The sequence below is a fragment of the Elgaria multicarinata genome, chromosome 7 (assembly GCF_023053635.1).
Source record: "Elgaria multicarinata webbii isolate HBS135686 ecotype San Diego chromosome 7, rElgMul1.1.pri, whole genome shotgun sequence".
NCBI lineage: Eukaryota > Metazoa > Chordata > Lepidosauria > Squamata > Anguidae > Elgaria > Elgaria multicarinata.
The window spans coordinates 85,028,116-85,047,438 of record NC_086177.1 but is presented as its reverse complement, the minus strand read 5'-3'; the positions used below and the strand labels follow the sequence as shown (position 1 = coordinate 85,047,438).

At 43.8% G+C, this 19,323-nt stretch overlaps 1 protein-coding gene across 1 annotated transcript in view; it reads right to left on the bottom strand.

Moving 5' to 3' along the window:
• LOC134401955 (neural-cadherin-like) overlaps positions 1-19,323 on the bottom strand; it is a 66,108-nt gene that overhangs the window by 7,846 nt on the left and 38,939 nt on the right. The window contains 13 exon segments of the mRNA XM_063131315.1: positions 327-507; positions 1,561-1,825; positions 3,095-3,261; positions 3,823-4,003; positions 4,277-4,400; positions 5,145-5,272; positions 5,555-5,682; positions 6,944-7,158; positions 11,523-11,800; positions 13,424-13,656; positions 15,132-15,316; positions 16,017-16,110; positions 16,456-18,073. Coding sequence (XP_062987385.1) covers positions 327-507; positions 1,561-1,825; positions 3,095-3,261; positions 3,823-4,003; positions 4,277-4,400; positions 5,145-5,272; positions 5,555-5,682; positions 6,944-7,158; positions 11,523-11,800; positions 13,424-13,656; positions 15,132-15,316; positions 16,017-16,110; positions 16,456-18,073 — 3,797 coding nt within the window.

Here is a 19,323-nt window from a genome sequence, read left to right as displayed (position 1 = left end):
CTACCTGCCCAGGTGCTGGAGCTCATTCACACTGGCAATACAGAAGGGAAGTTTCACATACTTGTGCTAAACAAGATATGGGAACTGTGGGTCCACAATGAAACACTGCATTTTTCTGATCAAAGTAACTCCAGATGTTGAAGGAATACATTTACAATACACAAAAGGTACATCAGTTACAGAGCCTAACATGACTAGGGCTATTCAAATATATGCAGCCCTTGTAGGGTGCTGTTGCGGTTTTTTTTAAAGGAAAGAGGAGACACTTCCTCTTACAAAGGAAAACAGATCTTTTAAAAAGAAAAGAAGGCAACACAAGGATATACCTGCACTCGTACTTCCTCCATAGGTCTACACAGTGGAAAGGACTGTAACAGGGCTGACTGCTGCAAGAGCTGGAATGGCAGCCGATGGTGATGCCTTGTTGCTGCACAATGAAGCTGTATTCAGTGCTTTTACCGTCCACCAGAATTGGCTGGCCATTCAGCCGGACATCCCTCATGCAGCCTACAGGAGACAGAAGGAGGAAGGGAGATCGACATCAGCTTCATTATAAAGGCGTTTACTTGAATGGGAGCTCAGGAGGTGGTCCAAAAGTGGCATAACATCATAAGTGGTGGAAGCGGATTGCACTAATGTAAGCAGACCCTTGAAGTCACTCTAGTACCAGAGCACCCTGCTGATGCAGCTACGCAGGAAACGGTCGCTCTTGCCAGATAGGGCACTGTGCAAACTGTTCCATGGCACAGGCACAGATGGAGCTCAGCATGACAACGGGAACTGCTCCCCTTTGGACCATCTTGAAGGATTTCCCATCACTGCAGAACTGGCAGCAGTGCAACAACACTGGTTGCCTAATAACTGTAAGCAACCTGTTAACGCTGCATTCAGTCGACACGGCATGGAAAAGAGCCACAGTTCAAGGGGCAGACTGCACAGTCTGCATGTATGTCAGTTCCCCTGTTCAATATACAGCATCTCTGGAGAAAGGACTTCAGATAGCGTAGCTGGGAAAGACCAGCAACAAAGACCTTGGAATGCTACTGCCAATCAAGAGTAGATTGTAAAGGCCTAAATGGACCAACAATCTGGCTCAGTAGAAGGCAGGTTCATAACATCCTTATTCATTTATTTATTACATTCTATATCACCCATTAGCCAAAGTTTTATGGGCAGCTTACAAGACAAAGCAAATAGGGTGAAACAGGACGTCTATCTGCCAATTGGATGTTATAGTAGTTACCACTAGGGCTGGTTCCAGGATTTGGGGGGCATGCAGGCACAACACCCTCACCGGGGGGGAGGGGCTAATCTGAGAGGTGTGGGACATGCAGTAGGAGAGTTCCCTTAGGTTGCATCTGATCTTGGATACTCTGTGCAGTCTGGAAATAGTAGCACCATTAGGGTGGGGGACCCCTTGCTGGTCCTGGGGCCCTGGCAAATGTCCAACCTTGCCACCCTCTAGAACTACACATCCTTAGTAGCTTTACAGAAGACTATTAACAATCTTCTTTATTTTTCCATTTTTCCTTTTCAGTTCCCTTCAGACACACCACGTACCTTGAAAATCACTTTCCGAACGGTTAGCAAGGCGATTTCCTAGCACGATGCTTGCCAAATTCATTTCAAACCGTCCTCTTGATCCCAGAATGGCCGACACCTCATGATCCCCTCCACCATCATTAATACGCAAAGAAAATTCATTGTGATATCTCTCCAGAGCTAGTTCAGCCCACTGGCCCTGGTCTATGCGCACAGTGCTTAACTGAAGTGCGTGATCTTTGTCTCCCAAATTGAAACTCACACCAAAATGCCCTCCAACGACCTGTACAGAGACAGAGGATTGTGGACTTTATGTATAATTTTTGTTAACAACATATGCAACGTATTTAAATAAAACTCAGGATGGGAGGGAACTGTTGTTCTTTACACTAGCAAAAGTGCTCTGCTTCAATTGCATCTTTGAAGTTTCACAAATTACAATGTTATTCCAAAGATATCTGCCTTCCCATTTAACTGAGATACAAAACCAAATGTATTTTTGAATTATTGTGCTCAAGGAGTCAAGCCATGACATTTTTTGGTTCAGTTCTAGTTCAGGTTCAACTGCATTTGAAGCTGTTCTTGTTGGGCTGATTCAGAAGAATAAAGATTCAGTAAACAATTTGCACTTGTAGCCAACAAGTTCAGTTCTGGTTCATAAGAAAAAATTTAAATATAAGGCAAATTAGTGAAAATGATAATTTCCAAGCATTTCCACAGCAACAGGGGGGCTGCATAGACACTCTGAAAGCCCCGCATTGGGTGCACAGTGGCGCTGCTTCGGTTATACAGCGCGGCAACCCCCGCGAAGCTGCTCCAACTTACCCCAACTTTTTCGCCAGAGTGAGGTGAATATGTTGCACCGCCATCTAACTTTGCTCTGGTGTTGCGCGGAGGCGTTCCCAGGCAGATAGTGACCCCTGAGTAGTTGCTGCTGTCTGCCCGGGCAGAGGGCAGGCCCGGAAAGCCTGCACCCTCAGGAGAGTTTAAACATGGCGGCAACCCAATGCCGTCAAGGCAGGGCCAGGGCCCTCCTGCCCTTTTCCTTCCTCCAATAGGTGCACTGCAAATCCTTAGATTTGTTACTTCCTTCCCCATCAAGATTTGTGCAAACGGTGTTGGTTTACGCCAGTGCAATATCATTACCTCTAGTGCTGTGACATTGGAAATTACTCCCTGCCACAAAGGGAAAGCCTCCAGGCCAACTCCTGCCTAATGCTTTCCAGGCCCTTGAAGCGGACATACAGTATATAAATCCTTTCAGGTCATGGTTTCATTTTATGTGCTCATTCTGATTCTGGTGGAGCCAAGGAGTGCACCAAATCAGGCCTTATGTTGTTTGGTTAAATGCTTATTCTCAGTAACCTGATTTCACCCCCACTCCCAGTTCTGTTCCAGGTTACGTTCAACAGAGACTTTCAGATAAAGGTTCAGGTTCTTTTCCAGCTCTGGGAAACAAAGATTCATTCCATTTTTTTTCAGTTTCAGTTTTTTAGTTTTGACTTCCTGGTGCTGGATAGCCACAATAGACCAAAGCTTGTGAGTTATTTACCTCCACTCTAATGTATCCACTTCCATCTAAAGATGCCATGTTGAGAAGGGTACTGGAGGACATTCTGGTGCGTACTACAAGTTGGACACGAGTGTTGTATGCATTAAACACAGTTTTCAGTTCATAATGAATCCAACTATCCTTTCCGAAGGTCCATTCTGGAAGAGCTAAGTGTGAACGATTACACAAAAAAACATTTAGTATCACCATTTGGGCTTCTTCTTTTTCGTTCTCCTAAGGACTCTGAGGTTACATGTTTACTGTTTCCATAAGGAAGTCTTACAAGACTTGCTAGTCCAAGACCAAGTCTTGCGGTGCCCACATAAGTAGCTGACCATCACTTCTACTTGTCTCCCCCAAGAATGTTATCCTTCATTTTGTTTTTGTTAAAAAATAACTTCTGTATCTAGTCCTCAACATTTTCATGGTCTAGTGCTCCTTAAAATATTCTCATTTCTTTAAAGCCCATATCATGGAAGCAAAAGGAATTAAGCAGAGCTAAGCAAAACATATGTAATTTCACTTATTTTGCATAAATCCAACTGCAGAATTTAGACTAGGATGAGAGAATGGCACGAAATACGGCTCTAGTTGTAAAAATAACAGATCCAGCTCATCAAAACTAAACGTTAAATGAACTCTGCACCACAATGAATTTGTTGCCTTGTTCCCAAAGGCTTTCCTTGGGATTAATTATTCCTACCCACCCACCCCAGTACAAACTGTACCTTTGTCACATCTTGATCCTGTGTAGCCAGTAAAACAGTCACAATTAAAAGAACCCCAATCACCAATGCATTTGCCATGGATGCCACAGGATGGTATCCTGGCTTTCTGGCACAGTCCATCAGTCAGAGAGCAACCCGGTGCACTGTTTAAGGACTCTGCAGGGTGCTCTAAATTATATACCTATGGGGGAAAGATAAGTAAAAAGAATCAAGGGGCAGCAAACTGACACTAGTGCGACCTCATTAGCACTTGCCAGGCAAACAGTGAAAAGGGCAGGAAATCACTGCTTTTCCCCTTTGCCTAGCAAGCGCTAATGATGTTGTGCTAGCACTGGTTGACTGTAACGCAACATCATTAGCACTGTCACAGCATTGGATACTGCCCAAAATAAGCAACTGCAGTTAGATATAGCAGAGGGTGGGAAAGAGTGCAATAACGTCTTAATGATCTTACCTGGCTATCAATGACAACATTCCGGATGCAGCCAATAAACCCTCTGAAATGCTTTTGTGAAGTATGGTACGGCTGGGCCTTCTTAACACCACCCAGTTGGAGAGGTTGGTGGACGTTGAGAAATCTGCCAATAGCGAGAGAATTTAGAGAGGTGGAAAGCAAAAAACTAATAAACCTACAAATCAAGAGTAGAGGAGGAAAACTCCTAGCCTTTGATGGGGTGGATGGGGGATTATTATTCTTTTTTGTCCTGCACTGCTGTATTTTTACCAGGGTTGCCTGCCAGCCAATTTAAGAATTCTTTTTGAGACACTGAATTTTGATGCAATTTACAATTTAACAGACAAGAGCCACCACTAATAGCCCTGGTTCAACTAAAACATTACATCATGGTTTGGTGATTGGGAGCATTCTATGGTCTTGCACAGTCCATGAGCCTCTTCATCCCTTCCCTGTTTAGTATTAATTATTGTTTCAGCATTAACTCTGAACAGTAAATTTGTTTCTAAACCATAGATTAAACCTTATTCAAACCTTCTTATCATGGTTTCAATATCTATTTTAGAATCCAACTGAAGTTAGTGTTAAATATCTGCACCAATTTATATGTAATGCTAGCCAGGGAAGGAATGGGAGAGTGCGTGAATCCAAAGAAGGAAGGGGGCGGGGGAAGCCATTGAGCTGTGTGATGTCTGAGTTGGACCACAGAATGAAAGGCGATCTTTAAACAAGTCGCTAACCCATATGGCATATAGCCAAATAAAATTTACTTACTTAATTCACCAGTTCAAACTGGCCCACATTGGTTAGTCAACCAAACTTTAGTTGATTCATCTATTGATTAAAACTTGTAGCTCTAGCGTTTTACCTCTCATTTCCTGGGGTTTCAGAAGAAACTTTGCAGGCAGATTGATCCATCTTTGACACTTTCTCCAAGACACTGTTGTCATTTGTAATGGAGACATTCACACAGTGGTCCAAGATTAGTTGTACTTTCTAAAGTGGAAAATATATTTATATTGACTCAGGCTGGAACTCTGGAGACGGGGAGAGGGAGCTAGCCAATCCAATTCCCTCCACCCAGAAAAAATACAGAGACCCCCTGTAGTATCCAGTCCCAGATCTTCTGCTGTCTCATCTAGTTTGCCCCTTCAATCATGCACATATGCACTTTCCATTTAGGAAAATGTAACAGAATTAATGGGTATCTCTCAAAGGAAGTCTAGATGCAAAAACTCAAATGCGTAGGAGTAATTCGGGGGTACATTTTACACTTGCCTTTCCATCACTTATTATTTTTATGTTATGCCAGCGACGATCAGCCACGTTGACTTTCTCCGACAGCTGCAAGAACAGTGCTCCTGAACCATGGCTTAAAGTTAGCGATGGAACACCTTCTGAGAGCTCTATTTCACAAAACAAAACAGAAAACATATTGGATGGTTTCCCTCCTTGACAAACTATGATTTCCGCCCCCTGGCTTGAGCACAGTTAACATGCACCTGTCATACTAGCTAAGAGCAAGCGTTAGCTTCATGCATTTTCTTAAAATCCATATAAATTTTACTAGCAAGGGAAGAAACATTAGGTATATAGAGCAAAATTAAGAGATTATCTGGGCTGATGTGCACCCCGTAGGACTTTTGCCATGTCACAAATTGTTTAGAAATTTCTGTAAATTTGCAAAGCTGCTTGTAGTAGCTTGTACAGGTGTGTGTTGCTGATTAGTTGGGTGGTGGGTAGGAGCACTCAAAAGGCCTGCACAACACATTACATACCTGGGAAGTACTCTGCATTGTGGCTGCTGAGTTTTGCCTATCTCCACTTCATCAAACAATCTTGTGTGTGTAAGATGCAATGCTACACTTCCTGAAAGTAGGGTCGGCATCACAGGTAGGCATGGTTGGGCACCTGCCAAGGGCCCATACCCCAACAGGGACCCACTGGCAAGAGTTACAGGGGTCTATCTTCATGGTGCCGGGTTGGTGCCGCTCCACTGGTGCGCAGCGGCAGCAAGTTGTCTTTATGAGGGGAGGCAGCATGGGATTTCCGACAGCCATTGGGCTTGCCAGGCCCATCCTCTCTCTCTCTCACGGCTTCCAGCAACCAATAGGAAGTCACCTTCAGCCCAGGAATGCCCTGGAGTGGCTCCAAGCGGGGATAGACAAGTGGAAGAGCTGGGCTGACCTTGCTCTGGCTGGAAAAGTCAGGGTAAGTCCCCAATTTTCAGCTGTGCATTTTCACCTTTTTGCCCTGGGGTGGTTTCGAATCTGCATCTGCGTTATATAACCAACGTTGCGCAGATTCAGAGCCACTCCAGGGCAAAGACAACGTCAAGACAGCCCCCTGGACTTGCTCTTCCTCTTCACCCTTCCAACCTGATTGTTCACCTGCCTCTCAATCTGGCTAGACAACGAGAGTGGTGAGAAGGAGGAGCAGTAGGTTCCAGTGACTACTAGGTGACTGGCTCTCTGCCGGTCAAGCAAGCAAGCAGTAGCAGTGATGAGGACCTTTAGCAGCTGGTGACAATGGTGGTGTGAAGGCAGACCCACTAAGGGAGGGGGGCCATTGAGGTTGCCTTGCCCAAGGGTCTTCAAAAACCTGGAGCTGGGACTGCCTGGAAGCAAAGATTTAATGTCCCTGGAAGAAGAAGCGTAAGTATTTAACCTAGTGCAATGAAGTCCTCCGCTTCCCCAGGTTGCACATGGGCTACTGGCCCATTGTAAAGCAGAAGGCCATCAGCATCTTCGGTAATGAAATCCAAGGAGACAAGGCTCTGAAAGCACGGCTTGAGGGGCGGGAACCAAGCATATCCACGTCCTCTGAAAGTGTGCTGTGTCTGCTGGCATTCAGGCCCATGAAACGCCATAGGGCACTTGCAGCTGTAGAAACAAATTGAAGCATTGTGTCAACCTCTCTTTTCATGCCACACCTGGACAAGCACACATCTGCGAGTCTGCAGGATGTATTGCAGGAATGAGGAAAGCGTGGCCCTCCAGCTGTTGGGAGTGAAATTCCTTACTCCTGCTGTGGGGCTGATTATAGACTTCCACCATCAGGGATGTGGCCATGGATTTAAAAGGGTGTAGCAGGGGTGGGGAATGCCTGGCCCTCCAGATGTTGTTGGACTTCAACTCCCATCATCCCTAGCCAGCCTAGCCAATGGTGAAAGATGTTGGGAGCTGAAGTCCAACAATATTTATTTATTATTACATTTATATCCCGATTTTTTTCCTCCAGGGAACCCAAGGTGGCATATATAATCCTCCTCCTCTCCCTTTTTATCCTCACAACAACAACCCTGTGAGGTAGGTTTGGCTGAGAGTCTGTGACTGATCCAAAGTCACCCAGTGGGTTTCCATGGCTGAGTGGGGACTCAGGACTGGGAATCTCCCGACTCCCAGTCCAACACTCTAGCCACTACGCCACACTGGTTCTCAACATCTGGAGGACCACACATTCCCCATCCTCGGCGGAGTGGTTAGGACTGGGGAGAAACAAGTTTCAAATCTCCACTCAGCTCACTGGTTGACCTTGGGCCAGTTGCTACTGCATCTCTCAGCCTAACCTCCCTCACAGGGTTGTTGTGAGGAAAAAATAAATGAGGTGGGGAGGAAATCATATACGCTGCCTTGAGCTTGTGGGGACAAGCTAAAATGTAAATGCAAAAAATATTTAAATCTACCACCTTACATGTCAAATCTCTACATTTTTAAAGGAAATAATTTCCTTTTTAATTCAATGTGTCCACTGCTATTCATATTTAATTGGCAATTTGTGAAGAGATTTATAGCAAGAAGTTAGGGGGAAAGGTAATCCAGAGAGAGAAAAGAGTTTTCACTTTATAAAGCCCAGTACTGCCATCTAGTGCTCTGGAAGAATATGACACACTTAAATTCTACACCAGTGGTTCCCAATTAGCTAAGTACTGCGGACCCCTTGTTTTACAAATGCCAAGCCATGGACCCCCTACTTTTGAAAAATTTGTTATCTCTATGGTAGTTACCTGTGAAAAGCAATTTTTTGGAGAAAATAAGGGGTAGACCCTAATAAGCAAAGGATTTTAGGTATACTAAAAAACAGACCATAAAATTTGAGATATTTGTGATACTACCACGCAAAAATTACAATGATTTAGTTAGGAATATAAAGACGAATTTAATTTTACTAATGTCTAGTTTACAATTGAACAAATTATGACTTGTCTAGCAGCTACTAAACCTAAATGTGATGGGAGAAATCATGCCTCTTTTTGTCCCGAACAATCCCTTCCACATCCGGTTCAATATTTCCTACTTTTAATCTCAAATCTGGATCAACATCGAGCTGATTTCTATGCTTGTTCTTCATATAACAAAATGTCAAAAATGTTTGTTCACAAAGATATGTGGAACAAAAGGGAGCTAGATGTTTCAAAGCTTTTTCACCTAACTTCTTATAATCAGGTAAAAATTTCACCCAGAATTGGTCCAGTCTATATTCTTTGAAAAATGATTTCAATGAACCATCACAAGTCACGTCAACAAGTGCATCTTGCTCTTCCACAGAGTTGTTAGTTGTACATCACAACATTCAAAAGGATTCCTTCTCCATGAGTTTTCAGGATTAGATGCAGGGAAGTAATCTCTGAAGCTAGTCGCTAAATCACGCAGGTGCTCAATGATGTAATATTTTACTTCTGGTAGGAATTCATTGTCAGTGGACTCCAGAAATGAATGGTGAATATGTGAATGGTGCCACGGACCTCCTGGGTGGGTTATGTGGACCCCCTGGGGTCCATGGACCACCAATTGGGAACCACTGTTCTACACACTAAAACTAATCTGAGAAAGATGCATACTTTCAAAGATGTGTACACTGACATGGACATATGATAGAGGCTTAGCAGTTGGCCAGGGTCCCATGTTGCACTGACAGATCTTTAAAAACATATGTTTGTCTCCTGTAATGTATGATGTGACCCTCTGTACCATTTAGTCAATTGTGGGTGCCTCTTAAATGCAGAGCAAAGTCTAAATGAACCAGAGTGATGAAAAACACTCTGAAGCAGGGGGAGGCAACCTGGTACCCTCCAGATGTTTGGCCATGCTGGTTTGGGTTTATGGGCATTGCAGTCCAAAACATCTGGAGGGTACCAGGTTGCCCACTCCAGCTCTAAAGCGCTATGTAAGTATTACAATCTCTTTTCCATCTCTCTGACTTGCAAGTTAGGAGAGATAAGTGGGACCAGCAACAACATGTTGCAATGTATCACACCTCCCACAAACTTAAGTGCCACTGTTTGGAGTTCCACCCTGCCTCGGATACTATAATCCAGGTTTCCCCAACCAGCTGCTCTCCAGATGTTGTGGACTCAAATTCCCCCCAGCCCCAGCCAGCAGGTGATTAGTCAGGAATCCTGGGATTTGTAGTGTAAAACATCTGGAGGGCACCAGGTTGGGGAAGAATGCTATAAAGTAGGGTGACCCTATGGAAAGGAGGACGGGGCTCCTGTGTCTTTAACAGTTGTGATGAAGAGGGAATTTCACCAGATGCTGCATGCATACAAATGATACCTGCTGAAATTCCCTTTTCTATACAACTGTTAAAGATACAGGAGCCCTGTCCTCCTTTTCATATGGTCACTCTAATAATAGTACCATAAAAATGCATAGCATAATGGGTATAAATTAGGGTGACCCTATGGAAAGGAGGATGGGGCTCCTGTGTCTTTAACAGTTGTGATGAAGAGGGAATTTCACCAGATGCTGCATGCATACAAATGATACCTGCTGAAATTCCCTTTTCTATACAACTGTTAAAGTTACAGGAGCCCTGTCCTCTTTTCCGTATGGTCATCCTATATAAGGGTTCAAGCAAGCTAAGCCTCCCCATCCGGCCCTTTTTGTTTCATCCCAGTTGACATTTACACCATTCCATAGGTCTTGGAGGCCACTGGGCATGCCTAGTCTGTGTTGGGCTTGAGTAATTTCTGAAGGGGTCTTTGCTTTTTCTGCTAAGTGACAAATGTACATACTTCTGTGTACCTGAGAAGTCCCCTGAGAATGTAGAAGCCAAGAGCTTATTTTGGGGTGGCCCCAGTTTGCTCCCAAACTCATATACAATTGACCACCTCAGTTCTCAATTCAAAGATGACCTGCAACAAAGTGTTACAGTGGATCCCTAACCCCCAAGAGGAATGCTCCTGTTCAGGGCACCAGCTAGTCAGCCATGCCCTTTTCCAGTATACTCCATTGCCGCCTTCAAGAGCTTTTCTACATGAGGCATTTATTGTACTCTCATGATTCCTGACTAACATTTATTTATGGGTCGTTTAAATGATCCTCCAGTTTGGCTTCTGTTTTTTCAGAACACATTCCTGTTGTTGTTTTTAGAATGGGGGAAATGGGGTATTATTTTAAAATGGGGGGAATGGTGCTATTACTCCTTGTGTATTTGCACTATTCCATTATAACACAGCTCCACCAAGAGGTTATATAGTGGAAAAACAGGGAAGGAAACACTTCTCGGATAGTGCTTGGATCTCAATTCTGTGACTAAACTGAAATAGATACAGCAGTTAAGAGTCTCATTGTAGAAAAGCTCCAAGTCTCCCCCGCCCCCTCCACCAGTCACTCAGCATTGTGTGACCACTGAGCATGCTCACTCCTCATTGGGCTGATTTGGGCATTTCCCCTCCTATTCTCTTTTCCCAATGAAGTTTTTCTTTTGTACTTCTGTAAGCCTTGGGTTTTCCCCAAGCGCGCTGATACCTCCTTCTTGTATGTGGATGCTGCTGCTTTGGCTACGTAAGGATCGTTTTGGCTACATGAGTTGGCTATTAGGTTTGCCTGGCACCTATGTCATTACCTTTCCGGCACCAGGCAAAGAGCTTTCTTTTCTCCCAGGGGTGTTATAGAGACCAAATTCAAAGTTATCAATTCCTGTGCTTATTGCTTTGCATTATATTGTATTTTATTCTTTTAAATATTTTCTATTTTAACTGTGTTTTAAATTGACATTTTAGTTTTTAACTGGTTGTAATCTGCCCAGGGAACATTAGTTATTGGGCAGATAAGAAACGTGCTAAATAAATAAATAATATCGAAAATGATTTCAGCCATCATCAGAGACTGATATCTGTTTTATTGCTGTTTTAACTGAATTTGTACAAGCCATCTTCATGTCATATTGAAATTATGAATGCCAGGTATACATTTTTATTTTTATTTTTAAAAGGAAATTAATCATGAATCATTTTACTAACCTGTAACCCAGGTCGGTGTCCGTACAGGTGCCACCATTAAAGCACGGATTTATCCGGTAGGAAGAACATGAATGGTGCTTTCTCTCCCGTGCTTCACAAATGCACTGGGAACTGCTCAGTACTGTCACAGAAGCCAGCAAAACATTTCCGGAAGTAATGATTGTGGGGAGAGGGCTGAATTCATTCTTGCTGATGCATCCAGTGCTATGGGTGCAGTTTGCAATCGTGCACGCATCTATGCCAACCTGAGTGATGTTGATGTTCAAGATGGCTTCCAGCTGTGGGTAAGATAGAGAACATCATCAGACGCACGCTCGTGACTGTCCACTTACGGATGTTCACAGGTCCTTTTGATGATGACTGCACGACACAGGCTCTGAACCCCAGACCTCTCGTCTGCCACCACTTCTTATGGGGCAACACAGGCTCTGAACACCAGACCCGGCCGAGGCTACTCCCTGCTCAAGCCAAGCACCACCGCTTGGTACGTCTGAGGCAAGGGATAAAGCCCACCTTCCTCCAAACTATGTGGAGAAAGGGGTTTAAAATGGAGAATGGATTTTAATATATATAATAATGCGCTGTGAGTTATATCTGCTTAGGTGAATGATTGTCAGAGTGGGTGCTGAATGTGTAAACTTAAGATGATAAACGCCAAACAGACACGTGGGATTTTTGTGGTAGTTTTAAAACAAACAATCAAAATTTATTTTTAAAAGTTCATAAGCTTTGTTTCAAATAACATCATTTAAAAACCTTTTTGAAACCTTCCATACAATCTTGTCACTCTCACATTCGCGCTTTCCTTTTTCTCACACAATCACTCTTGAACTTTCTTTATTATCAGTATTGATTAATATACTTCCACTACGTGCACACCACACCCTAAAGACACCACTCACTACACTGACTCTCAAATTTCCCAGAACTTAAGTACCATAAACCCAGAGAGCACTACAGACTCTAAGAGTACCTAACAAGTCTCCCTGAAAAGCTTTCCTGAAAAGAACAAGAACAAGCCCTCAATCCCTTCAGTCCTTCCCTTATATATCACTCCTCCCCCCTCCCAAGACATTCTAACTCCGCCCACTCAGGCCAACATTCTAAAAACCACAGACTTACAAACTGCAGACATACATTTGGAATTGACTTGTGGGGTGTAACGCCACAATGACATCCGCCTCCCATGCGTCTCCCACTCCTTCTTGCCTTCTTTGTCTCAAAATAGACCTCTTTAAATCTGCTTCTTTTTTTAACACGAAATGTGCCGCCATTTCCTAATGTATGCAGGAAAAGTGTCATGATAAAAACGGCCACTAAATGGGCCATGTGGTTGTTGTTTACTTCCTCTTTCTTCCCCTGTGTGAAGAAAGAGGAAATATCATGGGACAGAAGTGGGGTGGGTGGGAAGCGATGGTAAGGAAACGTGATTTCCCCCCGTCTGATGATGCTCAGCTTTAGCAACTTCCTCTTTTTTTAAGGCACTAAAAAAAGTCACAAAACATCTAGCCTAGAAGATCAGACTGAAGGCTATGGGCACCTTCAGGAATGATACTACAAATACTTTTTGGTCTCCACTGCAGTAGTCCTTGAACTCAAAGGGATGCAATCATAAGTGAAACAGTAATTTGTAATTAAAGCAGTAGTCCCTAGAGGGACTGCTTGTATCAGAGTGTGAGAGGAAGAGGGGTGTGTGTGTGTGTGTGAGAGAGAGAGAGAGAAGGGGGGGGGAGAGAGAGAGAGAGAGGCCCACCAGCTATCTAGAAAAGCCCAAAGTATAAAATTTCAAAATAAGGAGTAAAGGAGACAAACCCACAAGCATTCTAATACATGTCTTAACTAGAGGCACATAAAAATGTTACCTAGGATTACAATTTTGTATGGAGGGGAAAAATACATACCCGTGCTTTGGATACAGCGACGTTACCATTAAGTTTTTCTGCTTTGTAGTAGGGTGATCCATGAATTGCAAACCACACGTCTACTCCTTGTGTTTCCCCTGGACTATTCAAGACACTGAAGATGTGGACATTTTCAAGTTGGGCTGGTATGATTTCTGAAAAGAGCTTCTTCATTTGAGTGTACTTACTTTCACTCTCAGATGACTGATATATAAAATCTTCTGCAGTGATATCTGTAATATATTAGATAGATAGATAGATAGATAGATAGATAGATAGATAGATAGACAGACAGACAGACAGACAGACAGACAGACAGACAGACAGACAGATAGATAGATAGATAGATAGATGCCCTAACCAGGCATTCTTTTTTCAGTGTACAATCAACACATGAGAATAGGAAGTGGCAGCTCTCCAACCGGATCCAGGACACTGGAAAATCAGGGTTCTTGCTAGCATAGAGCCTCCAGATAAAGGACACTCTTCTGTTCCAAACATGACCCCCATGAGTACAGGGTGACTGAAACACGCAAGTACGGGGGAAGAGCTAGAGTGCTCCCTTCTCTCGTTTTTTGACTGAACATCAAAAAAGAATGCCTGAATAGGAGTCAAGATACACACTCACACACACACTCACACACACACTTGTGCTTCAGAAAATCGTGTCAACATACAATAGAGAAAGAGCATTAGGGTGCAATCCTGGGTAAGATCTAATGGTGCCCTTGCATGAACAGCCAGATCCACTGATCCCAGTGCATGCACGGCTGTCCCCACTAGCCCCGGCGCATGCGCATCCACTACCACTGGTGGCCATGATGTAGAATTTCTGGGGGCAAGTGGAAATGAGTGGAAACGCTCATTTCCAGAAGGGACACGACCTCTCCCTTTTGAAAACATTTATTTATTTATTTATTTATTAACAAATCATTTGTATCCCGGTCTATATCACAAGGATCTCCATTTGTCCTTGAAGCTCTACATCATGGCTGCCAGTGGTAGAGACCGTGAGCGTGCTTGTGTCTGGTGGGACAGCCCTGCACACACACATCAGGATCAACAGACCTAGTGCCTGCACAAAAGCACTATTGGATCTTGCCTCTATACTTGAGATCCACTGACTGAGGGGCTCTGGGATCTGGTGAAAGCCCCACAATAATGACAGAACTCATGATACACTGTGAGGATGACAGATACATAGGTAGAACTCCCCCAACACACCAGCAGAACACTGCGAGCAGAGTAGCCAAAATGCTTGGCTTAGACTACAACTCCCAGTTTTCTCAACCATGCTGGCTTTGACTTTTGGGAGTTGAAGTCCAAAACATCTGGAGGGCTCCAGGTTGGAGAACATTGCTCTAAACTGTTTGACTGGCCTGGAATTCCCTGATCTGGAATTGGGGCATGCCACAACCCGATGATCAATGTCAGAAGGAGCAAATCCTGATTCTCCTGCACTGCTGTTAAGATTGTGGACCAACTGAGCTCCAGGCCAACCTAATAGGGGGAAATTGTTGGCAGCGAGCTCTCACTTTCTGTTTCCTGGACTAGCTGGACCCCATTGCAATGACACCCTATCGAACCTCCTAGACCTCTGCCTTCAAGACCACTGATCAGGAATTACTGGTGACTCAACTGTGGGATGCGGTGGGCATCCGTGGACTGCTTAATATTTACCGATAACCAGAACGTAGAAATCTTATACCTCTTATTCGGATAGACCCTGCACCGTGAGCAGCGTCTTCTTTGATTTCCTTCACAACCACCTTTACGGTAGAGACCACATCAGGCCAGATGCCATCTGTCACCTTCACTCTTATGTCATACGTTCCTGTAGGAGTTCCTTCCTTTATACTTAGTAAGCCAGAGTTATCATTGAGGATAAAATACCTAAGAGGAAAGAAAATGTCACTGTCTGGTTTAAACTGCGGCCAAATACATGCAGTCTCACCTCCTGCTTAATTTTTATGGTTGTGTTGGCCCATTGCATTTGATTCACCTTTACCTGGTTGTTCTTTTCCTATTAGAACTAAACATGCATATTAGCTTTATCCTAAAGAAGCATACCAAAGGTAAGGCAAAAATCTCAGTGGGGTATGGGACTTGAATACTATTCTGTTTCATAGTTTATGTGTCAGTAATAACCTGGCTTTATTCATTTATATGCTGCAAGAAAGTAGCCAAACGTCATCATTCCAGTAATTCTGCATCTGTATTGCTTTTCATACAACCTACCTTCTAACTGACATAATGCATAACTAATATAATTATAAAACTGATATACAAAGCCCTGAACAAAAGCCTATTTTGTGATCACAGCTTTTTAAGAATACAGTAAGTGAATTCAACGTTTTTTCTTTTGTTCATCTGATATTCAGGAAAGCTTTGTGCTGCCTTTTTGATCCAAACATTTAATTTCTGATGGATTAGGAAGCAGACCACAAGGATCGGAATGTAATCTTCCCCATGAGAACTTGCAATAGAGAGAGCAGATGTGAAACAGCATTAGAGAATGTGGTCTGTAATTTTTAAAACAATTACCAGTTTCTGATGCTCACCTAAGAGAAAAACATGAAGACAGAAAATTTACCTGGGTGCTTTCCCTTCAAAGTGATATGTCTTGTGATCCCAGTCATCGTTATCTGGGGCATGGATCTGACCTAGTACTGTTGTAGGTAGGATACCTAAAAAGAAACAAAAAGAGGGGGAAATGTATGCTTTCTTCAAAGTGAGAAGGTATTCTACCTGTGTACAAACTTATTGTGCATTCTGTCATTTTATTCTCATGAGATGTTTGGTTTTTAAATATCCTGTAAATACAATTGTGCCACTGGGGATACATAAGAAGATATTACCGGAGTAAAGGTAACATCTCTGACTTGACACACCAGCCCTCCAAGCTATGCAACCTCTGGGTCCATGAAATCCAAATTCGGTGCCAAGTGAATAAATTTCCTGGCCTGGTATAAGGCAGCTTCCTGTGTCCCTAAGTCGAAACGAGCACGCTAGCTTCGTAGCCATGAGCTTACCATTGTAACTGTAGATGAAACATTCCATGAAGCCAGCAGCATGGGGGTGGTCATTTCGGTCTCCAATACTGACCGTCAATATGTTGGTTGAGCTCATGGGAGGGTTCCCGCTGTCAGCAATCAGAATCGGTAGATCGAACGCCTTGTGCACCTCCCTATCAAAGGTATGCAATGCAGTCAGCATCGCACTTCCGTTGCTGAAGTCTTGCAAATTAAAATAAGTCACGCTGCCAAAGTCACTCAGTAAATGAAAGGAGAACGGCGCACCATTTGCCGGGCTGTCTCGGTCTTTAGCATACAGCAACGTTGAGGTTTCATTCATCTGGATAACCTGAGGAGACGGTGTGTTTTCCCAAACCACTGGATTGTACTGAGCATCAAACTCTGGCCCGTTATCGTTTACATCCTGAAGTGCCACAAGGACAGTGGCACTGCTGCTCAGGGCAGGCTGACCCATGTCGGTGGCAATGACCACAAGCTGGTACTGTGCTACAGTCTCATAATCCAGTGGTCCTGCCACTATGACCCAGCCATCGGTAGCCACAGAGAACCTCCTATTTGGGTCTGACTTATTTAGCAGGCGGAAGGAGAACCTTCCATTCAGCCCAGAATCTAAATCGACAGCAATAACCTGGACAACTTTAGTACCAAGGGGAACATCTTCAACCAGGCCAGCCACTTCATAGAACTGTGGATAAAATAGAGGGGCGTGGTCATTGGAGTCCTCCACGTAGATGACACAGTGAGCTGTGCTGAAGAAATCCAAGTCCTCGGCTTTCACAGTCAAGTTGAACACCCGCTCATGGGGCTTCTCGAAGTCAATCCATTTCCTCAATCGAATCACACCACGCTTATCACCTTTATCCGTCTCAATATAGAATTTGTGATCGTCATCTCCATCAAGGATACTGAAAGTCACCACGGCATTTTCTCCTTCATCTCCATCAGTCACCGACACCTCAGCAACCTCATCATTGAGGCCTGCGGCCTCCGAGACAAAGGCTATATAATTTTTTTGTGTAAAGGTTGGAGCATGGTCATTGATGTCAGTCACCAAAATAGTGGCAGTCCCCGTTCCCGTAAGACCCCCTCCGTCCTTTGCCTCAACTACAACCAGGTACTTGTCTTCTTTCTCCCTGTCTAAGGATCCTAACACAGTGTAGATGGTGCCCGTAACTGGATTAACTGAGAACAAGTTGAGGTTAATCTCGTTTTGGACATTCTGAATAATGCTGTAGGTTAACACAGCATTCCTCCCAGCTCTGGGGTCATCAAAGTCTACTGCCAACATCTCCATGATGGTGGAGTCGGCAGGGGAATCTTCAGGAATTTGCCCCATAAAACAACTGTCCAAAGTGCAAAGGAAAAGAGGCGGATTGTCATTCACATCTGTCACTTCTACAATGACATCAGCAAAGCCGGTTAGACCCTCGCCATCCTCATCGGTAGCGAGAACGAGGAAGCGCCAGGCAGATCTTTTCTCTCGGTCCAGTTTCTCATTTGCAGTGATCTCCCCTGTGTGCTCATCAATACTAAACTCACTTTGGGCACCTTGTCCATGCAGTGAGTAGCGAAGGGCACTTTGATCAGCTTCCTGATCAGGGTCTGTCGCAGAAACCTGAAAGTAAGTGCAAAAATTGACTAACGGCGCCATCCTATTGATTGTACCCTTGTGGCTTGGAAGCAACCAAACATGAAGGCTTCCGAGATTCCTATGCCCTGCTGGCCTGAAACCAGCAGAGCAGGAAGAATAGCAGAGGCAATCGTTGCTTCCCCATCCTCTGATCTCCTGTATTTTAGGTAAATGTGGCTTTTCAGCCCATATAGCAAAGACACTTTGGAAGGGGAGGGAAGGAGTCTGAAGGTTGCTCAGGATAACCTCTCCGGTCTCCTCCCCTCCCATCGGAACACCCCATTTCCCGAGGCTCCGAGGTCACTTTTCCAACCTTGGAGAGTCAGGCATGTGAGGTTCCCTTCCTGCCAGCTGCAAAGGGGACGGTTCTGGGGTCGAATCTCCAACTTCCCCTTCCAAGGTTGAAACACTATCTCCAACCTCAGAGGGGTTTTATGAGCCATCCGATGGTCCCATGGATGCTCTCTTAGGAACCATAGAATTGCTTTCTGCGTCTTGCGTCCCTGATGTGTGGAAAGGCAAAATACAATTTGAAATAATAAAATAAAGTAGGAATTAAAAGCCAAACATGATTGTTTCTTGCAACCAGCTGCCATCAGTAGGAAATCTGGCAGAGACCCAACAATGGTGGTATATTTTAAATTAACATTGTTAGCATCCAATGATTCATATTATTTGAATCAGTCTGTAATCCTAAACACATTTACTATGAAGTTAAGTGTTACTGAGGTCAATGAAACTTACTGCCTAGGATTGCATTGTAAGACACTTCATTTCCAGAATTGCAGTAATTCTAGAGGGGGGTAGAAAAATCAGCAGATCAAGACAGATAATCATAAATGAATGTGAAGGGGTGGTCATTGGTGTCCTCCACACACACCCTGACCAATGACTGGTATATAGAAGTGTTAAATCAATAATGGTTCTTGTACTCATTTTTCCTTAATCAATTTCATGATTGCTTGGAAAATCCTTTTCTCAGGTTTATTTTTCCTGATGCCTATTTTAAAGAGTACATCTTGACTCAAAGCAAAAAGGTCTCTTGCATGTTCGGGGCTGCACTCAGATAAGTGCACGCTATTGTGTTAACCAACATGTGCTTTAACAAAGAAGGTGTAATAAATGTGACCTGATATAGAACTTGGTTTTATTCTTAGTTAGATTATTTCTTATTAATTGTTTTGTCAATTCCCTTGTTCTGTTGGTCACATTATTATTCAATTAGTCACATGTTA